General features: G+C 38.3%; 2 protein-coding genes and 1 long non-coding RNA gene across 5 annotated transcripts in view; 2 read left to right on the forward strand and 1 right to left on the reverse strand.

Moving 5' to 3' along the window:
* Positions 1–3,934, forward strand: part of BRS3 (bombesin receptor subtype 3) — a 33,466-nt gene extending 29,532 nt beyond the window's left edge. For both annotated transcript variants that reach the window (XM_072928993.1, XM_072928992.1), the window contains 2 exons: positions 3–354; positions 944–3,934. In XM_072928993.1, the coding sequence (XP_072785094.1) occupies positions 3–354; positions 944–1,351 (760 nt within the window). In that variant the 3' untranslated portion in view covers positions 1,352–3,934. The remainder of the gene's footprint in view (positions 1–2; positions 355–943) is intronic.
* LOC140684140 (uncharacterized) lies at positions 3,415–7,107 on the reverse strand. Its single transcript, XR_012055894.1, has 2 exons — positions 6,639–7,107; positions 3,415–5,370 (listed from the first exon to the last, which is right to left on the reverse strand). It is a non-coding gene; the product is annotated as an uncharacterized lncRNA (long non-coding RNA).
* A 154-nt stretch (positions 7,108–7,261) lies between these two features.
* HTATSF1 (HIV-1 Tat specific factor 1) lies at positions 7,262–22,002 on the forward strand. Of its 2 annotated transcripts, XM_002189237.7 has the most exons (9): positions 7,264–7,632; positions 11,135–11,339; positions 11,644–11,691; positions 12,828–12,982; positions 13,996–14,159; positions 15,741–15,840; positions 16,371–16,460; positions 16,945–17,082; positions 17,434–22,002. In XM_002189237.7, exons 1-9 carry the CDS (start codon positions 7,462–7,464, stop codon positions 17,716–17,718), a joined length of 1,356 nt encoding a protein of 451 aa, XP_002189273.1. In that variant the 5' UTR covers positions 7,264–7,461; the 3' UTR covers positions 17,719–22,002. The 2 variants fall into 2 exon arrangements, with proteins under 2 accessions (XP_072785089.1, XP_002189273.1); XM_072928988.1 differs by lacking the exon at positions 11,644–11,691 and having other exon boundaries at positions 7,262–7,632.
* The last annotated feature ends 110 nt before the right edge of the window (positions 22,003–22,112 follow it).

Genomic DNA, 22,112 nt, shown 5'->3' on the forward strand with positions numbered 1-22,112 from the left:
AGGTACAGAGCCATCGTTAAACCCTTGGAACTGCAGACTTCAGATGCGCTCCTGAAGACCTGCTGTAAAGCAGGCTGTGTTTGGATTGTCTCCATGATATTTGCTGTCCCAGAGGCTGTTTTTTCAGATTTGTATTCTTTCAGCAATCCTGAGAAAAATGTAACTTTTGAGGCATGTGCCCCCTATCCTGTATCTGAGAAGATCCTGCAGGAAGCTCACTCCCTGGTTTGCTTCTTAGTGTTCTATATTGTGCCCTTAGCTGTCATTTCTGTCTACTACGTTCTTATTGCCAGAACTTTATATAAAAGTACATCCAACATGCCAGCAGAAGAACACTCTCATGCCCATAAGCAGGTAAGCTCTGATCAAGCACTAAACTCTACAATTTTCCAATCTGCTGATTAAATACCAATTCTTAAGTACAAAGCTTTACCTGATAATGGAGTAAAAAACTCCACAAACTTAGCCCATACCAAACTTAAATCCAAACTCATATGTGCACTTAGGCACCTGCTCATGACTCATCATTTGTGAGTGCCCACTCTTTCCTAAAGAGAAATGGGTCTGTTGTGCTTTATCATGACCCTGTAAACTCAAGAGTTAAAACATTGAATTTTAAACACTGGGACCTCATCCATGTGAACTGACACATTAATTACTGTATTTTTAAGTCCTAGTCTAGCTGAGAGTGTCATATGATTTACGATGGAAAAGAAATTTGCTCTTCACTCGGAATGCTTTGTTAAAAAATTGTGAAATAGATTTATTTTACAATTTAGGTCTTCTGGTTTGGGGTTTTATTTGTTTGTTCATTTTATTTTTACTTTTTGCTTTTTTGGTTACTCAAGCATTTAGACTTTTACACTACTTTGCAAATCAGCACCAACAACACAAACATTTTACTAATTGCTCTTTATGCCAGCTATGAATTTTTTTCTTGTAGATTGAATCCCGCAAGAGAGTTGCAAAGACGGTGCTGGTGCTTGTGGCTCTGTTCGCCTTCTGCTGGCTACCCAACCACATCCTCTATCTCTACCGCTCTTTCACATACCACACTTCTGTCAATGCTTCCACCTATCATCTGATAGCAACTATTTTTTCCCGCGCCTTGGCCTTCAGCAATTCCTGCGTCAATCCTTTTGCTCTTTATTGGCTGAGTAAAACTTTCCGGCAACATTTTAAAAAGCAAGTCTCATGCTACAAGGCAGCATTCTGTGCAAAGCCTTTCAGTGCTCGCCAGAGCTGTTCTCCTACCAGAGCCCTGTCAGTCACAGGCAGCATGCATGGCTCAGAAGTCAGTGTTACACTGCTAACAGATTATAGCATCACAAAAGAAGAGGAAAGTGTTTAGTCTGTGTGGGAAGAAGACGGAAGAAACAGAGTCATTGCTGTCAAGTCACTGCTACTGGTATCCCGGAAAGAGGTTTTATGGCTTGCCCTATCTGTGAAAGCGTGTTCATCAGGAGTTCCTCATTTTTCAAAATGTAGAATAAACAAATCAAATTGTGTGGGGGAAGAAGCAGCAACAGCTGAACTTTCCAGCATAAGCTCATGTTCCCAGGCATGAACACAGATTCCTATCTGGAATTCCTGGACGGGGCAGGAGAGGACTTAGCAGAGTTGGTGCAAGAATTGGCTGTAAGGAGAGTTTTGTTCTTGGTGACTTGCTCTTTGAGTCATGACTGAGAGCTCCCTCTGACAACTACTTGCACCCACAGCAAGCAAGCAAAGCCACCTGGTCATAACACGATCAAACAGGCACATTTTTGATTTATTTATTTTCTTGTCCTGAATGTTAAAAATGGGTAAACACAAGAGAAAGAATGCTAAAATGAAAGAAAGCTAAGGTTTGTAGCACTGTGAAGTAAAAAAACAAAGAGCGTTATGGGCCAGATCCATAGTAGCTGTTGCTCTGTCAGTGACTTAGAAATTCTGGGTAAGAGCTGACTGCTTTGTAGTGAGATGGATGTTCCTAAGGAAGTCAAGGGAATGAGCAGGTAATCATTTCTCTGAGAAAATTATAATCACCTTTAACCATGCTTGTAAAGTTATTTGTGATATATGGGTAAAGCATCTTGATAGTGCAGAGTTTTTTATTGTTACAGTGATTTAGTATCAATAAATTGGGGTGCATCTATATCAAGAGTTCTATTTGGGATTTACAATGCACTTTTGAAGTGCTCAAACATCCCCTCCTGCCTTACTTTATATCCCAAAGTGATCTTGAGTGCACAGCCTGGATTTCTCTAAGATGGAACTGTGTGTCCAATCCATTAAACCAGGCTAGAGTGAGTTTGAAGTGAAAAATGTACAGTGTGGAGAGTTAGACCGACCCTTTACCTGCACAGATCCATTCATGCTGTAGTATATGTGGTTGTATCTAAGTGGCCTACACATACTCAAGCACACTGGGAGAGCTGTATTTTTTCTACTATACCAATTTTCTATTCTTCAAGTTGCATGCCTTTTTAACATTAGGATAGGCTGTCTTAATGCCATAGGCCTTCTAATCTCAAATCCACTGATTTTATGACTGGGCTTGCAGAGGCAAATCAGGACAGCCATGTCCATTCTCAGCAGCACTGCTGGCAGGGACTGCCTTCCTATCAGGAAGTACAGGAGACAAGTCTTCCTACCCCATGTTACAAAATATTTGAGTGACACTTATTTTGATGAATTTTATCTTCCCTGAACTAAAATTTTGTTCTGTGGAAGCTGGTAATTGAAAACACAATAGATTTTCCATTGTTTAAACTAAGGGACTTCTGTTCCAAGAAAGAATTTGTGCGTTAAAATATAGAACAGAAGTTGCAACATATGAACTAAAATAATTCTGTCAGTCACAGAGGCTTCAATTTTAACTAACCCTTGAAGGCATAGCTCCCCTTCAACTGCACAGAGCCCCTTAGCAACATATGGCTGGAAATCCTTCCACTCATGCGTCATTAATTAAGTTGCTTATAAGATGAGAAAATGTATTTAAAGACTCTCTCTGTTGCCTGCTCTAATCAGAAAAATAAAGCCAAACTATAAATCCCATGGGCATTGCAATACAACCTCTGTCATCATTGTTAACCACTTAATGACGGACCAGGTTAACCCCATCAGACCTGGCTTTGTTTTACTATGGTCCTCATGTTACAAGCCGCAAGGCTACAAGCACTAGTTTTCAAATAGACTCCTTCTTTTATTGTACCAGTTGCACATCAGGATAGGATCATTGAAATAAATGGAAATACAATAGTACAGAAATACAATTTATGGCGAAGTGGACTTCAGAGACCTTATTTTACTCTCTTTGTCTCAATGTAACACATTGCCTGGAAGAGAGCCATGTACAAATATGAGCATGTTGCACTGCTATTTTCTTCTCTTTCCTTCATGAAGCTGCAGGGTGAGACTGAAATAAGTAGATAAGCCTACACACTTATGAACTTACGTTTATCTTCCTGGATCTTACTATAGGGAATTCTAAACAAAAGAAATATCCACCAACAATACCATTGCTTACAGCATATTTTATTCTAGCTTTGTAATTCTTTTGGGAAACAGATCTACATGTTTCCAGACTTTACAGTTTGTCTCTGTCAGAGACCAAATTTCCCAGTGCAAAATCTTTGGCTAACCCTTAAAACCCAGTTTCCTAAATCACAATTTTTTTCCTTTGCATGCAGCTACTTTTTGCTTGTGTAACTCCTCCTCTAACTGGATTGTCTTTCTAGTGTGAATATATCCTGTCACAGAACTGATGTTTTTGCTATATTCTGCACATATTTTGCTATATTCTGTAGTTCTTTTTAAAGACTGGCAATATTTCAAGACACAATTTAATTATTCTGTGTACTTTATGCATCGATAATTCTGTACATTCAAATCGTCATGGCATGATGTATTGGAGTGATATATGGTTCAACATATATTTTTATCTAACCAATCTGATATTATTTATTACATCTACTCCCCACAATATCATTAGACATAAAAAGTCTCCACATTACCATAACTGGATTTAGGGGAAAAGGGTTGTTTCCTTTTCAATCTTTTCTTGGCATTTCAAAATCAGATTCTTTCACCCCTAAGTAATACATATGTAATTCTACAAGAGCATATGGGAATACTATCTATTTACATAAGTACTGAGTATTATCTTGCAAATAAAATGGATGAATAGTGAATCCTAGTCTGTAAGACTAGGTAGAAAAAATACCTCGTCCATAAGACTAGGTAGAAGAAAAGGCACAAAGTACTGAAAGGCTGACTCCCTCAAAGGTTCTGTCCATATGGAGTCATACTGAGAAAGTAAGTACAATTTCTAGGACATACTTCTTTTTTTCGTTTGTTTTGTGAATGAGATGTACACATTTCATGTGCACATTTGCAACAGTTTCAATATCAGAAGTTAGTTAATCGCCCCCCCAAAATCCACAAAAATTAAGAAACCTATGTCAAAACACTGCTAAAGTCAGAGTGACTGGGGTATAAAAGTTAGTTACACAATTATAGCCATTTTAAAGCTCCCACTCCTGTTCCCATAAAAATTGTTTTATTTTACATGGGCTGCCCGTTGACAGTCCTGTGTTTCTGCCAAGAATATTACAATTAAAGAATAACCCAAAGCTACACACAGCTACAGCACTAACACATTTCAGTGTTACTTTAAAAATGTAATATGGGCTTTAATCAGCATTTAAGTGTTGGTTCTGCCACAGATGGTCTCCTCAGTGCAAGGTGAACTGTGATGCGGAATTTCCATGTATGGGACACGATATTGAATTTTTAGTACATCTGTAAGAGGAGTAGCCTGTCTGTACTTAGTCATTAGTTACTGCCTTGAAAATAGTGTCTACTTAATTAAGGATTAGCCAGCAAATTGCTGGCTCCCCTATTAAAGGGAGCAAAACACTTCAGAAGAACCAATTTATCTGTATTTTTAGCAGTTGGTACCTCTAGAACTACATTCAGGTTGTATCTTTAGAACATCAATCAGCTCTGATGAGCCAAAATTGGCTTATGTCACACAGACACAGATACAGAATCATGATGCTAAGGCCTCCTTTTAATATTTGCTTTGAGACATTTTGCCAGAATTTAAAACATCATTTTTGACAGCCTGGACTGATCTGAGCTGTGGAACGCTTAAGCTCTTGGCACCCTCCTCCAAGATGCAGCTTGCAGCAGTGCTTGTGTAGCCATGATCTATGTAATTTCAAGGGTGAGATTGAGAGGAAAGTTGTCTCGGCCCCACAAAATGATGAGTTTCCAGCTGAGTCATCTCCCTGGGCTGTTCACTGTGTCTTTACCAAGGAGGAGGGAACAGATGCAGTGACACCATTGGAGGCTGTGTGGCAGCCAGCTGTTCTGTTACACGTTCTGTTATGCAAAGGAAGTGTGAGGGAACTCAAGTCAGTTTGTCCTCATCACTACATCAAAGCGTGTAGAGCAGATTTATTGAACATTAACCCTGCTGCACAGAAGCACTCTCTCACTCGCACTGGACTGAGAATAAATTTGGATTCCCTGCTCCCCAGGGCTAACCCAATGCCTCACTGCATGCAGATCTGCACAGCAGGGAAAGCTGTACAGACCTTACTGCAAACACTCAGGTAGTAAACATTAAAAACCCTGCAAAAATTAAACAAGCAGTTTAAGACTTAAATTATATTTCTCTTACAAAATTCAAGACATTCATTATCTGATTTCCAAATATATACCCAATTCCAAATTTTATAAGCAAGCACAGTTGTATATCAAGCCTCTCATGCTCCACTCCAAAATCCAATAACTGTTTGAAAGTGAAGACAAATGTCCTTTAGGTGGTAAGTTTATAAGGGATCACAAAGCATTCTATTACAACTGTAATAGACCTGCCTAGAGAAAATTCTTGAAGAATCAAAGATGTCATTAACTAGGCTGGATGTTCTTTGTGCGACAGCAATGCTTACTAGAACTGTATATTTATATCCTCAGCAAATTTGTCTGACAACCTGGTGCCCAGGGAGGGAACTGATGTTCATCTCTCCCTGCAGGGCTTCACAATCACATATCTTTGATTTTATTATCATTGAAGTTTGTATATTTGTTCCTGGTATACTGATTTCCAGAAAAATTCTGTTTATAATTTTTATTTCTGAGTGGAAAGATTGTTTTGCCCCTGGAAACCAACCACTGCCAGCTTTGCTGGGGATGTTCAGCTCAATTTTCATTTATTACATGTACACTGATACACGCAGTTTTGTAACTCTAGGTTGAGGTTTGCAAAAGAAAACACGAAGAGTGTGCTGCTTCATCCTCTAACTAGAAATACTTTGAAGTACTGTAGCAAGTAAAATTCAGTTTTCATGTAACGCTGTCTGGACTACACCGTAAAAACCACTAGATGGAACTAGATGAAGGGCACTGGGAGAAATTTCAATTAAGTATCCACAGGCAGAGTAGTAATTGCAGAGTTCATTAATGCAAAAGGAATTGAGTGTTTTGAAGCCAAGCTTCATCCCACTAATACGACGTATCAACCGTTTCCTAAGGGGAACACAACCTATGGACACCCTCAGCTAAAAGGGCAGAGAGAAGCAACGTGATTTCTTGACTTTCAGAGTGCCATTTCAATCTCATTTTTCTATTATTGGTTCTAGCTTTACCTCTAGTAAGACACGCGAGCACTTGCAGTGCCGAAGGGCAGCCAGCCTTGCACAGCACCACAGGCAGCAAGCCGCTTCACTGTCCGGTGTTGTCGTAGGGCAACAGGGAAAAGCATGCAGCAGGGAGGACTTTCTGTGCCCTAAACTTTTATTTCTCACGTAAGTAAAGCTGCGTGGTCCCCATGCAAAACCGATCAAGGTTCTCACCCCCATGCAGAGCCCCTGCCTATGGTGAAATAGCGCTGCAGTCTGAGGGTGAAGGGAAAGGAAAAAAAAAAAACAGAAGAGAAAAAGGGGCAGGGCCGCTGTGGCGACCGCGCCCGTCCCACGACGGAGACCGAGACCCACTGCCCTCAGGGCCGCCCAGAGGCGGGCATCGAGGCGGGCATCGAGCCCCGCCCTCTTCCCCGCTCTCTTCCCCGCCCCCTGCCCGCGGGCCCGCCCCGACCCCGCCCCCTGCCTGCGCCCCGCCCCTTGCCCGCACCCCGCTCGTGTCCGCCCTCCCAGGAATGGCTTTCTGTCCCCCGCTTCCCATTGGCTCCGCCGCTCTCCGCATGACCCAATACCTCTCGTCTCATTTGCTACAGCTCGGAGTAAAGAGGCGGGGCGGGCGGAAGGTACGGCAGCGCGCGGGGTATTTCCGGTGTAGCGCGCCCGCCGGGGCCCGGGACGGTTCGGCGGCCGCGGCGGGCGGTGTGGGGCTGTCCGCGCGCTACGCCGCCGAGAGGGCCGCGGCGGGAGCCGTGGGGCTGTCCGCGCGCGGGCGTGCCTCAGACGGCGGCGGTAGGAGCGGCGGTGCCCTAGGCTCAGTGAACGCGGCAGGATGAGCAGCGAGGATGGAAACGAGGAATTTTACCGGCAGCTGCAGCTCCAGCAGCAATACGAGGCCAAGCCCGCCGGGGGCGAGGGCGAGTCCGACCCCTTTACCTACGTGGACCCGGCGGACGGGGCTGCCTACGAGTGGGACCTGGAGAAGAAAGCCTGGTTCCCCAAGGTAGGTACGGGGACGGCCCTGGGAAGGGGGAGAAGAAGGAGCAGTTGATGCCGGATCTCGTCGGTGCGCAGGTGTCCGCACTCAGCCACATCGTGTCTGCTGCGAATATCAGCAGCATCGAACCGCACCTTTTTAAACCACGGTCTCGTCTCTGTCCTTGACCGGCTGCGCTGTCGTGAGGAGCTGCGCATTGGCTGTTCGCCTGGGCGGAGACTCGTTAGAGCTGCTCGGGCCTGGGATGAAGTCACGGTTATATTTGTGGTTGTTGATCGGAACTACCTGGGATGTGCTTAGGTCTCTGTCACAGTAGTTGTGGTGATCTCTTTGTGGGCTGTGTAGAAATGAATTAGTATGTTACGAAGTCTAGATGAAAATAGAGTAGTATTATGCCTCTTTTATTGCTGTCTGAAAATTATGCCAAATAAGAGATGTGTTGTTCCATCTCGTTCAGTCTTAGAAATGCACTTGAACAATAAGTGTATTTGTCTTAGTGGCATGCCACAGCATGGAAATATGTTACAGTTTTTAGTTTTTTTTAAAGTCTGTTAAATGCTTTAACTATAAAATATGATCTTGCTATAATAACATGGCCCCTCAAGGGGCAAATGAACATAAATTTAATACATTGAGCCAATCTACTGATTTGGTAGTGAATAGTAGTTTTCTTATTGTATAGCAATGAATGAGAGCAATTCCTTAATTTAAATTAAGGCCTTTTATGGCATCTGCTTGGTGGATGTAATGTGCCAGTTCTAGTTTGTCACTGAATTCATTGCAATCCAAAGAATCTGAGAGACAGTGAAGCCTACAGTGGCGAGTTTGAATGCGTGTAAACCTAGGAAGGTGTCTGTGGAGCAGATGGCTTATGGAGGGGTAAAAACATAAAAAATCCAGACTCAGAAAGCGGAGCACTGGAGAAATGAGCATTCCTGGCTCCCTGTGGGATGCTATATCCAGTAAGTATAGTAATTTGTAAAAGGATTCTTCTTGTTTTGCTCCCATTTCTTCCTCTTCTTCTGAAGAAGGGGAAATGTGTCTCTTGTCAGTAGCATTTGTCTTTCCTAAGTGCTTATCTGTTCCATCTTGGAGAGGAGATAGCATTAAGGGTTGGACAGGTTAAATAGGAGCAGAAAAGTTCATTAGTGAATATGATGTATAATAGAAGTTGGTGACCTATCCATGAGCCGCAGTGCTGCACAAAGATTCTTTACCCAGCTGGATGCCATAGAATTTTTCTGCTGATTAATAACAGAATTTTTATGCAGATAAACTGAGGAGACTGTTGTAATGAGAAGCTGTACTTCTTTCTCCTTGGGCAGTAATGGAATTTTTAATCTCTGTTTCTTGACAAAAGATGAAAATATTTGGACTGGTCTAAGTATTTGTTACCTATTGACTGGGATTGCACTGCTCCTCTGCTGAACTTCCACTAGAGTGTATTTCAAAGCAGTGCAAAAAGTGAATGATATTATCTCCCAGCATTCCCCAGAAAAATTTGGAGACTGTAGAATATTTAATAGAAGCAATTGCAATGTCATTTATTATTTAATTATTTTTGTTTCAATGGTACTGTATTGATGAATACCAAGTTTTTTAGTGTTTGACAGACATAGCACAAAATAATATGTGGAATTCATCTGCTGCTTACATCACTTGCTGTGAAAATACAGATGTTGGCTGTCATCTGCAAGCACAGGGTATCTGTCCTTCATTTGGTTATTCTATGCCATTCCGTTTCAGTGGCACCAGCAGTTAATTGCATGCTCACATGTCCTGTAGTATTGTGTTTCTTTTTCTATAAGCTTAATCGCCCCAAACTGTGTGACTGTGTGGGTGTGTTTGTAGGACTGATCTCTGTGATGTTCTCCACCAGAACTGGATTGAAGTCCCCAGTAAGTATTTCTGTGACTACTTGTTTCTAGTGCCATCAGGTATGACAGAAGTTCCAATAAAAGCCTTGATATGTGTATAAACTCCTCTGTGCTTGTAAAAAGACATTTTAAGGTGAAGTAGTGGTAATGGTTATGTGGTAGGATGATAGCATTTTATGCAAAAAACATCTTTGTTACAAAGTGGCAAAATTTGCTAGTCTGTGGTAGATAACTTGCTAAGAATAAATGGAGGTTTATACACAGTGCAGTTCCCCTGGAAGCTGAAAAATAATGCTTTTGCAGGTTTAATCACTAATTTACCACTAGGTTCTCTGATGAAAATTAATAATGCTGTTCACCAACAAGCACAGACACTTCTTAATTCTCTGGATCTCATCAACTGTGGCACTAAGGATTTGCTAAGATGGCTAATGTCAAAGATAATGAACCTGATTAGAGCAGAGTCTTTTTTCTTTTGTTCCACTAAATGTGGTTGTACTTTGTCTTGATGCTATGTTATGTCATGCTTGTAACAGCAGCCATTTGCTTTCTTCATTGAGGTGTGTGGCAAATCTTGTTTAGCCTGAGAGCTATTTTGTGCTAACCTTTGAAGTTATGGGACTCTAAGGCATCTTGCATTATTCCTGACAAGTCTGTTACTGTCAATTTTGCATTTCTGATTTGTTGTAATGAAATTTTAGAGTTGAAACATCAAGCTTCAAATCATTATGGAAGATAAAAGATTACGTTTTCCTCACTGACACTTGAAATTGCTCTCTTACAATAGCTTAATGGCATGAAGTTTTGTTCCCTTTTGAAAACAAATGAAGCAAGTGCAGCAAAGGTCAGAGTCAGATAAGATTTTCAAAGGTTAAGGCATAGTTTTGAGAAAATATTTCAGAGTGTGCAACTTCAGAAATTACTTCATAATGCAGGGATGCTAACAAAAGCAGCTGTGATGTTTCTCTGCCTGTGATTGCTAGTGGCTGGAAGTACTGTGTGCAGTTTGAGGGTTTTTTCCTTTTATTTTGATCTCTAAAGCATAGGCAGTGGCCAATCTTATATTTTTTCCAAATATAGTCTCTCTGTATCTATTTGTAGGATATAAAGTAAAGCCTATTGCCTTAGAAGCAATGTGTTAAAATACATCTCCGATTAAGTGCAGTATTTACTGCCTGTCAGCACAAATATATGTCATTCCTGGAAATGATTCCATGAAAAGGCAGAAGCCTGCAAATGTCAGTCATTCTTTAGCTGTGGACAAGTTGTTGGCTTACCATCAGTATCACTTTAACACTTCACCACAGCCAGGAGCACTTGGTTTCTGTCCTTCAGGCAGATCCAACTCGCACAGAAATCTTAGTTTGAAAAATGGCAGACTTTGTGAAACATTTGTGTAAAAACTACATATGCATATGTGTGGAATTTGTGTTTTGCTCTAGTTCAGGTAATGCCTGAACTGACTGTTCTTGTGTGTATGGCTTTGCAAAGATCTTTTAAAAAGTTTTAAAATACTGTTATTTTCTATGTTGCCAGATCAGAAAATGACTGTCACCTAACTAACTTTGAAACACAAACCTGTATTTATAATTTTGTGAAATTTTATATTAGTTTTCTTTATTTCTTTTCAGATAACAGAAGATTTCCTGGCAACCTATCATGCCAACTATGGCTTCCATCCAGATGAGACAGATACTTCATCTGCTTCTGGTACAGCCACTGAAAGTAAGCAACCAGTAAGTTCTAAGGAGTCAGGAACACAACCATCAGCAAATGAGATGGGACAAAAACAAACAGATCCAAAACAAAAATTGGAAAAAAGGAAGCTAGAGCCAGGTAAGTGACAAAGCACTTTCCTCTGTGTAGGCTGTGACCTATATTGTACTGAAGGAAAAATGGTAGTTGATTGTTATCTGGTACAGCAAAAATAAGGTTATGCTGGTAATTTGCAGAATAGTTCTAAAATTGTGTGGTGCTTCATAGGTATCCTCCTGAATCTGTATACAAAAGGAAAGAAAGCAAGGTGTGTTCAGAGCTTCTCTGTGAGCAAGCAAAAATGTTATAAATCTGATGGAATATAAATGTTTCTGCTCCCATGTGTAATGTATTACCATAACTGAATTAAACCTCTTATATTTAGGGTGGTTTCATGTTGAAGAAGACAGGAACACAAATGTTTATGTGACAGGTAAGTAATAGTGTTTATTTATCTACTTTGAGCTAAAGATGGTGAAAGAGACTCATATGTCTCTAATATTGTCTACTCAATCTGTCACTTGCAAGCTACTTAATGGTATATTCCTGACTGAGTAATGTCTTTGTGACCTTTAAATTGCAGATGCGGGAAAGAAGTAGAATGGATGCATTCCATGCTTTTATCTGTTAAATGGGGTATTCTGTGAGCTGTGTCAGCCAGGTCACTAATTTATTCTTTTATAAGAGCAACAGTTTCTGCAGGCTTTTAAGGGATAGTATAATGACAAGTTTATGATGAGACAGTGGATCAACTGTGCGTCACTTAATCTATAGTTTTCATTTGCTCTAGTAAATAATTATTAGGTAAGGAGGAGGAAACAGTAAAAAAATGTTGAACAGAGTGAGAATGTAATGTGAAAGTTCAAATGAATTTACCTGTGCATTTATTTACTATTGTGTTTTTCTACCTCTTTTGGATGGTGTGGTGCTATCTTTAGATGCATACACTTAGGTACACTAGGTGGTTGTGAGCAGTCGCAGGAGTGCACATACTTGCATTTTCACAATGATTTTCAAAAATCTTCATGCAGGCCAAACTAGCATGAAACATATACATGATTTTCTCATCCGTTTTGGTTTTTTCTTATCCTCGATTCAGAGTTCAATTCTTAAAATCTATATGTTATCGGTTACTCTTTTTATTGAATTTGTGAGTGGAGAAAACAGTTGTCTGTTTATGGGTTGTGTTCTTATGGGGTGTTTTTTTCTCTGATACCTAGAAGTGCAGTGGAACTTGAAGCTTGGCCGGGAGAGTTACATTTGTAGAGGCCTTTGTGTCCACTGCACTGTTGATGATGTGTGACAATAAATCTCTAGGTGTGCATATTAGGGAGCATAGAGATTTTTCTGTGTGTTACACCTATTAAAATGTACAAGGGTTTTCAAAATACTGGTATGAAGTAATGTTTAGAAGGTAATGCCTGAGTACAGTGGTTTCTTGCAGTGTATATAAATTGTTGTTCGTCTTGATAACTTTAGTTTAAATAAATGCTACGGGAAGGTTTGTTCTAATGACACTTTTTAAAAAATAGACTGTATTTAAGCCTTCTGTTTGAATTTATTTTGCAGGTTTACCTCCAGACATTACGAAAGATGAATTTGTACAAGTCATGTCAAAATGTGGTATCATCATGCGAGATCCTCAGACAGAAGAACACAAGATCAAACTGTATAAAGATAAGGAAGGAAATCTTAAAGGAGATGGCCTCTGTTGTTATCTGAAGGTCAGTGGTGCACTAAAATGCAGTTTTCCATCCCACTGAAGGTACATATGGCCATTGTTTCAGAATCATGTTCAGAAGATTCTTGAAAATCTAAAGCACAATTTGGAATATAGGTGTCCGTTTTAAAGATTTACACAGAAATGCCCACTTAGCTCGTTTGTTTCCTCTTATCCAACCTCGGCCTGGAAATGACCATAATACCTGCTGAACATGTCTGTACATGCTCTTGTCATGGGTGCCAGAGATGATGGGCTGAAATGGGAGGATTCTCGCCTTCTGCTTTGAAAATATGCCACTGTGTAACCAAAAATAGAGAAATAATGAGCCAGGAAGAAACATACTGTAGTCCTGTATTTACAGCTTTTAAGTGAGGACTCATTTGGTTCAGAACTGTGTTTTCATTCTTTATTAAGCCATAAAAATTTAGGCTGCAGTACTATTTCATTGTGTGTTGCACTTGTGAATAATTTGGAAAGTTGATGATTGCAAGTGCAGCTGGCTTTAGTTCTGCAAGAAGCACCAGGCAGTACTAAATCAAATGGCCTATAGTCTGTGATATTTTTGTAATTGTAGTAGTTAGGACGGTGGAGTGTGCAAGCGTAAACACTGTCTTCACTCTAAAGGACTTCTGGGAAAACATGAAAAATTACCTAAGAGTCTCAGCATCTGCTGTTCTTGGAAAAGTGATACAAGTTTTATAGGAAATCACTCTGAAACATTTTTATTCTTGCTTTTAAGTTCATCAGCTTGCTTAGATATTGCATATTAGCATCTGTGACATATTTGAATGAAATATATGCAGCTGCTTTTGGAAGTATTAATTACAACAGGATTGAAGAAATACTGGGTTTTCATCGAGAAAATAGTGCCATCTGTGTGTCAGAAGACAGCATTATGGTTTTCAGTGACAGGGACTTGATTCTTAGCACAGTATATTTAATGGCATGTTACTGGAATACAATTTAATTTTACCATGTTCTTTAAAGTTTGTGCTGTGTTTTATCTTCAAATAGAGAGAATCAGTTCAGCTTGCTTTGAGGCTTCTGGATGAAGCAGAAATCCGAGGCTATAAATTGCATGTAGAAGTTGCGAAGTTCCAGCTGAAGGGGGAGTATGATGCAAGCAAAAAGAAGAAGAAATGTAAAGACTACAAGAAGAAATTGTCGCAACAGCAGAAGTTTGTATTTTTTATTTCAGTAAAGTATTGCTTGAATTCTAAACACTCTTAGTAAAGCGGTGCTTTTTTTCAAATACAGTACTAAGTTTTGCAAAGGTGTTATCTGACAGTGCAATAGCTTAACTATTGCGTGTTTGAAGGGGGCTAAGTCCTAACTTAAGTGTTTATATGATTAACTTCTTTGTGATTCACACATTAAATCAATACACAGGGAGCAATGGTGCCTTCAGATGTAGAGGAAAATATTACAGCTCTGGGGAAATAAAAGATTCTCTTCTTTAGTGGATGAGGGCATGCAAGTCCTGTCACAATATCTGGTCTTACTGTTGGAAGGTCATAACACTCCGGCTGCTCACATATATTTAGTGCCATTCTGCGGTAGTTGTGAAGGGCAAGAAGTGCTTGCTGTCAGGGGCAAATATTAAATTATCTCTGTAGATTCTCCCAGACATCTCTCTCTGATATAAAATATAGTGGGCTTTGAGTTGTACCTTGATTCATTTTGTCTCTTAAAAATTGTTCTTCTGCCTTTTGGAACCAAGAAGATGCAGATTAAAGAAGAAAAAAGATTGAGTATTTTTGATATTTCAATGAAAGCAACATTCACTAAGCATTGTAAATAGCAATGCAGAAATGTTTTTCTATAGTTAAGGGGAGCAAGGCTACTTGATATCTTATCAATTAAAGCTGGAAATATGTCTGCCCCAAAAATACACTGACTGTTCTTGCTGTAAGAAGTCTTCACTGTGTAGGCGGGTGTATGAAAATTATGAAATTGCATTTGACAGGAATTTGTGTGAATAAAAGGACTGTGTTCCTTTTGAGTTGAAGAGCATAGTTTACTGGTATAACTATTCTTATTGGAAGTCCAAATTTTCTTCAGCTAAAGTAGCAGGTACAAGAAGAAACTTAAGATTTCTTCACCCCAGTGTATGATCTTGAGATTTAAAAGTGTAAGTAAACATGTGGGGGTTTTTGTAATAGGATATGAAGTAGGCATTTCTATGAGAAGTAAGATTTGCTGTGAGAAGGAAAAGTCCTAGAATAGATGCACTGGGTTATGTGACTGGTTTGTGTTAGTGGGGAACAAAATACATGTTTGTAGTAATACCTGTGTAAGAGTCAATGTGTCCTTGCATGTTCTTTTAAATAAAAGCAGTTCAATTTTACCTAGGGGAATAGTGGATCTCCTTTTTTCCAGAATAAGTTAGCAAAAAATGGTAAAATACTGACACTTTAATTGAACTTGAAAACAGCTGGTTCCTGTATGTGAGTTGATATTAGGAAGGAATTAATATTTCATAAATACTTAGTCAGTGTTTTAAGAAATAATTTACTTTGAAAAATTATTTATGTTCCCTCTGTGAGCCTTTAAGTACCTTAAAACCTCAAATGTGTTGTAGCAGTCGTAAACCTGGGTAATTACTGTGTTTTTTAGAAGAATAATGTAATTCTTTGTGTCAAAATATATGTTAATGTATTGCAAGAAATGCAGAATTAATGATTTTTTTTTCAACAAATACTTGTAGAAACTGAAGAGAGCCGCAACAATATCTTCTTACTGTTGCTTCATTTCATTAGACAGCTGGATTGGAGGCCGGAGAAGAAAGATGGGGCAACTCGAATGCGGCATGAGCGCATCATTATTATCAGGAATATGTTTCACCCCAAGGACTTTGAGGTAGGAAGATGGAGTTTGCTTCTGTAGATTGTGCTGTTAGAAGTTAACACATCTCAGCTTTCTGCCATATAAATTGTAGCAAAATGCTAAGCAGATGAAAACAAAATTAAACTTGCTGTTTGGGGAGGGTGTTCTCCTGTGCCAAACAATCTGCTCTAAATTCATTCATCTCTCTCCAAAAGCAAGGAGAAAATGTTGATAAGAATGTATTTTTCAAGTTGGGGTTTTTCACTGCCTGAAAAACCTATATATCTGACAATACTCTTTTCTGGGATGGAAAGAGGAGTAAACAACAGGAGTAGTTAGAATGGAGAAATGAGCACAAAATAGCTATATTAACAAGTAGTATTTATTAAATTAAAATAAGAACTGTCTGCCGACTCCCAGGTGCTTTGAAAATGCAACATAACAGCACTTGATTTATAGACTTTTAACAGATTGACTGGTGTGTACCACTGGTGATGGAGCTAAAATAGAGCTGAGAGAAGTGAGTGCTTGTGTTTAATTAAAGCTGTGTAATTGCTTTGTAGGAGGACCCTCTAGTGCTAAATGAGATAAGAGAAGATCTGCGAACAGAGTGTGAAAAGTTTGGTCAAGTAAAGAAAGTTCTCATATTTGATGTAGGTATTTTTATATGTTGTGTTGGCAGAATTGATGTAATGTGCAAAGGTGCAAAACACTTAAGCTGCTCTGAATACGAATGGAGCATTCATTTGGGTGTGTTTACTACATGGAAACTTGACTTAATCTTTCAGTACTTTAGAACTTTCGGAACTTAATGTCTAAGCACCAGTATACTTCAGCCTGTGTAAAGGCAGCTACTTCTTCCCGGGAGCTTGGATATAGGTTACAAGCTTGAAAGTGTATGGATACATTATTTGTAGCTAAACTAACTGAAATGTTTTTTGTTTTCTGCATTCAAAAACTGTGTTCTGGGTGCCAGTAGAACAACGTATGGAAACTTGAAAACTGAACTTTTCAAACATGATTATGTATGATCAGAATGAAGCTATATCCTGATTGATTTTATACGACAATATAAAGGGTATTGGAATGGATGCATTAGTTAGAATGTTATTAAATGCAAGTTGCCTGTCCTTACAGAGGCATCCTGATGGCGTCGCTTCTGTGTCATTTAAAGAAGCAACAGAAGCTGATCTGTGCAAGCTGACTCTAAATGGAAGGTGGTTTGGTGGCCGTCAGCTCAGTGCTGAAACATGGGATGGTGTAACGGATTATCAGGTAGCGTTTTGTGGTTCTATTTTATCCAGTATGTCTTCCAGACAGTAAATCTCCTTGATTTCTAGGGGTCCTTGGCATTCCATCCCCTGCCCATGCCTGTGTTATCTTACTTCTCTTCAAAATCTGTAGAATGTCTCTAAAAATCATTCAACTTAGAAAAAAAATTAGAGGACCTACCTGTTAGAGTACTGAAAGTGTCAACTTAGAGGATTAGCTGCTGGATATACGGATCATTAGTTCACAGTCAGCATTGAGATTTCTGTAATACTAATATTTGTTTAATTTCATCTGTGTAAATACTCATTTTGACAAGTATGACTTTAATGACGTGTATAAACACCTCTTTAACAGGTGGAGGAGACTGCAAGAGAAAGGGAAGAAAGGCTCAAGGTGTGGGAGTCATTTTTAGGGGATCCTGATGCAAAGGAGCAGCAAACTACATCTGATTCGGATTCTGCATCAAGTAGTGTTAAACTGCCCGAAGGGAAACAACCTCCAGAGGTTAATGACACACCTAAGGAGGATGCAAATGATGAAACTCATAAGAGAGAGAATAATGGTGAGGGTATTGATGAAAATGGAGCTCCATCCACAGACAGCAGCCTTGCAGGCAGTGATGGTGAAACTGATACATAACATCTTTAATGCTTTATGAAAGCATGATTTTTAGGGTGATGTTTGAGTGCATCCCTTTCTTCAGAGTGACTGCAGTCAATATTCATACAAATGTAGGTGTATTAGAATGTCATCAGCTGTGTGGCTTGAAGTTTTCATTAAAAGCAGTATTTAATGGGGTTCTAAAAGTTTGTATTAATTGGCTGTTCAGGTGAAGTAACTCAAGTTTTCAAGAACACAGTAAAACTTGTCAGGCTTCTTTTGTTCTAACTATGCTTGTCAGTGTTTCATGATGTGAGTGTGAAGTATGTTCCAACCCTTAAGTTTACGTACCTATATGTAACTTATGTAATGCAAAGCTTTTACAAGATTTGTGGATTGTACTGTTAATTTTCCTGGTAAGTTCCCTTGGAACTCAGTACTTCAGTAATTTGTGTCCTGGTATGTTGGATCATTTTATGGAACTTGTGCTGTGATCCAGATAGGGTGAATGCATTGGATGTGTTGCTATATATTAGGTGCCTGATGAGTAGTATCAGCTCACAAGCTTAAAGAAAGTGGCAGACAGTGTTGCTGTAGCAACCCTAAGGCAAACTAAGTGAAGAGAGGTTATTAAATCGCAGCATTCAGCAAATGGAGTTTTCCTTCCCCTTCTGTTGATGTTTGATAGAGGCTGGAATTATCTCAAGGAGACTAGAAGTGCATGAACACACGTATTCTAGGCCACAATAACATTGGTTTTACACTCTCATGGTCTGTATGCTGTAGGTATCAAAATAGGCTTTTGATTTTTTGGTGGCTTTATTAATTCTTGCTTTTATATTAGAGTAAGGGTTTTTTGTTAACTTTGTTAGCATGATGAGTGTGAATTCTCAACATTTTTGTTTAGCTCTGTGTGCTCTTCACAGTGGGGAGGATCTTCCATATTTCATAAAAATTAAATGCTTTTGGCAGCTCAAACTGCAGTTTGTTGTGCAAAAGTTGAATACTTTAAAATATGCTTTCAAATAATGCTCTTATATGGAAAAAGCAAATGCTAGCCTCTTCAAAATAATTCCAAAAGCAAGGACTTAGAAGATATTATAACTTATGATATCTTAATAAGTGGCAGGCTTTCAAAAGTACCTGGGGGGAACTGTTTTGCGCATAGTCATTCTTAATTTAGAATTCCACTGTGCTGATAAGTGAGGATAGAAGAACATGGATTTAAGCACTAAACAATTAAAAATTCATAGCATGCTCTTTATATGGACAGTTACCATTACATATTTGCAAGGAGGATCCTTTTAATTTTTTTAATTCATATTGGATTGCAAGAAACTATAGATGCTGTGTTTCCATCATGAGGTCATCAGAATACTCTAAAAATGTTATTTTCAAACCATGTACTCTGAGATTGCCATACAGATTTTTTTCCTGAATTCTATATGGTTGTCTAAGTTTATTTTGGTGGGTTTTTTTTTTGTTAATATATAGTCAATATGTGTGGGTGGCTATGCCAGCAAGAGCATCTAAGTTAACCCTTGCCATTGTGGTTATAAATTACTTCTTTTGTGACAAAAATAGCTGTCATAATTGAATTCAGGGGTTAAAAGTCTGGAGGCTCATAATACCCTGATACGACAAATTTCCCATTTTGAGTTGCATTATAAAGAAGAGATGTAGCTCTTGCCAGCTAAAACAAGTCAATTTTCTCATCTTTCCAAGTGTGTGGATTGTGTGTTTCAGTAAAGCAGGTGTTTGAAGAATTCAGGGAATCTGGAACACTGCCTGGTTAGTAGCTGCATGTAGTGGTGTATTCAGACACATTTCTGGGTTGTGTTGGTTCTGCCTTAGTTATTTTTATTGGTAAGAAGCACCACAGACTTTTGAGAGCTGGACGTGTTTGCATATGAAGAGTGTAGTGTGGTGAGTATTGCTTTCAGTGCTCCTTTCTTTCTTCCAGCTTCTAGACTCTAGGCTGTAGACCTCTTACTCTTGTGTTTTGTTTGCTTTTTTTTTTTTTTTTAAGGGAGCCCAGTTGTGTAACACTACACAGTTAAATCACCTGTTTTACAGAGGAATTACAACTGATATAGGGAAACTTGTGGAAATATGTGTAAAACTTGTAAAGTTCTATGAAGTCTTATCATGGTATCAGATATGGAGAACAAGGTTAGTGTTTGAAATAAGACTTTTAAAAATAAGGAATTGCTGTATGTGCAGTAAACTTTCCTCTCTCCAATTGATGTGCAAATTTGACTGGCTTGGTGCAGAAGTTAAATGTGCTCTTAGTCCTTTCACTTTCTTTAGAAAGTAGAGTACCAAAAAAGACTGAGACCAAATGCTTGACTGGCTTTCCTATTAACTAGGATTCTTAAGTAATAAAAGCTCTTTCCATGCAAATGTGTTGTTCTCAAGTGTGGAATTTTACTGAAACTTGTATTTTCCTTTTGTCTACCTCCATTTTCCCCGGTAGAATGTAAAAATATATTTTTATAAATGATTCATTGAGTTATTGAGGCATTTAGTAGTCCAAGGAGAGGTTAATGCAGCTGTGACTCTTTTCAGCAGATTTTCATTACAACCAAATTCTTTAAATATTTTCCTTTTTGAAATTATTTATGAAGTTATTTTGAATTTATGAAACTGGTATAAATCTGAACAGAAATCAAAAATTTTCACAGAAGTTAAAATTGCTATTTTGAAGTATGATTATTAAATTCTTATAGTATAGAGCAGTAATGTTTAATGAGACATTTTAACAAATCTGAACAAGCAAAGTTGCTTTTTAAACTTACATATTTTTCTTAGTGATCAACATCATACATAAATTGGTAAGAAATTAAAACCCTAAAGGAATTATCACTTTATTTTTTTTTAATGAAAAGTGTTTTCTAATTACTTTCCTTGCTCATTAGAAGTGAAAAAACAACCTTTTTGCTAGGTTTCTAGGGTTTTTTTAAGTCCCATTTCATTGTTCAAGTATACTGCATGTTCCTCCATCCCTGTGCTTTTGGTGAGAGGTTCATTTTAAGATAATCTATCTCCTTTCCTTTCTTTATGATGAAAACAATAACTAGCAGCAGGCTGAAACAATTTGTGGATAATTATTTTTGAGTTTTGAACTAGAGAAATAGTTATTTCTACCAATTTTCAGTGTAATAAAATGGATGTAAAGCCACTTAAATACAATATGACAGGTTATTAACCAATCCTTCAGCATAATTTGGCAGAATCGCTTTCTGAACCATCCAAAATAATGGCTTAGCTTCGGGATAAATTGGTAGTTTGCTTTAGAATCAAATGCTGTTCAGTGATTTGCTGGGAAGGAGTTTTTATGGAGTTACAGGTATCCGCCAGACATGACGTGGCTGGAGGAGCATGGCCAAGGTGGACACCTGGAGACAAAAAGCCTCAAAATAAAAGGCTTTTTGGAAGGTTTTCTCTTTTTTTGTGGGTTCTCAAATGTTTGTATACTGTTGTGAAGAAAAACATTTTGATGTAAAATGAAACTAATTCTATCTGTTTCTCCTGCTGGCTTTTTAAAGTTTTTTAAATTGAATTTCAGTCCCTCGTACAGCTTAGGATTTGTATAAGGATTGCAATCCACTTAAAATCTTTAGTATGTTAAATGCAGTGCATTTTAGCTAAAACATGTCCTACACATTATTCAGTTAACCTTAACCGATTAACAGTTAAAAATAATTAGCTTAATTCACTTAAGAAAACTTGAAGGTGTTGGATGCTTCATAGAAACCCAAACTTGTCATTCATCAATATTCATACCTAGAATTCTTGAAACTAAACCAAACCAAATTTGGAAAAAAAATACATTTTTGTAGATTTTTGTTGGATTTTAAATTCTTATTTTTATTTCTGCATTTGAGAAAACATATTGCAGTATGGTAAATGAATTCTGTGAGTTGTGTATTTGTGTTGATTTGACTTGCTTGTATTGTAGTGCTCATTATAGCTTGACATCTTACTGTCAGAATACTCTGAAAGTTCTGTAAAATATTTATAGAATTATAAAATTTTTTGCAGCAAACTGGTTTTTTGCTCATTCTGTAATACGAAAAGTATATTGTTAGATTAAACTTTTCAGTAAGTAGACTTGGAATTTTTTTCTGACAGGTGATTTTCTTTAAATAAATTAATAATTTTCATTTATCTTTTAGAAAAGCAACATTACAAAGCAAATGCTATGTGAATAATGTCTAGACTTGTGACAGCATCTGAGAATACCCTTTGTTTGTCTTCAATTTGTTTCTTAAAGGGGTTGTGTTTTATACTACCTTTTTAATAAACAAACTCATGAACAGAGCAAGTCTCTGCTGATCAGTTTCAAGGTAATGTTTGTCTTTTTTTCCTCAGTAAAAGATACCATAGCATTTGGTGCACAGGGGCTTCAGTTTATAAACCACATGTGTTAA

The sequence above is a fragment of the Taeniopygia guttata genome, chromosome 4A, assembly GCF_048771995.1.
Source record: "Taeniopygia guttata chromosome 4A, bTaeGut7.mat, whole genome shotgun sequence".
Taxonomy (NCBI): domain Eukaryota; kingdom Metazoa; phylum Chordata; class Aves; order Passeriformes; family Estrildidae; genus Taeniopygia; species Taeniopygia guttata.

Bases quoted from the DNA above. Each gene is read 5' to 3' on its own strand.
- HTATSF1 (XM_002189237.7), top strand. From the start codon at position 7,462: ATGAGCAGCGAGGATGGAAACGAGGAATTTTACCGGCAGCTGCAGCTC. The intron at 11,692-12,827 runs GTAAGTAATAGT...TTTATTTTGCAG, and splicing joins CACAAATGTTTATGTGACAG to GTTTACCTCCAGACATTACG. The intron at 17,083-17,433 runs GTAGCGTTTTGT...CCTCTTTAACAG, and splicing joins ATGGTGTAACGGATTATCAG to GTGGAGGAGACTGCAAGAGA.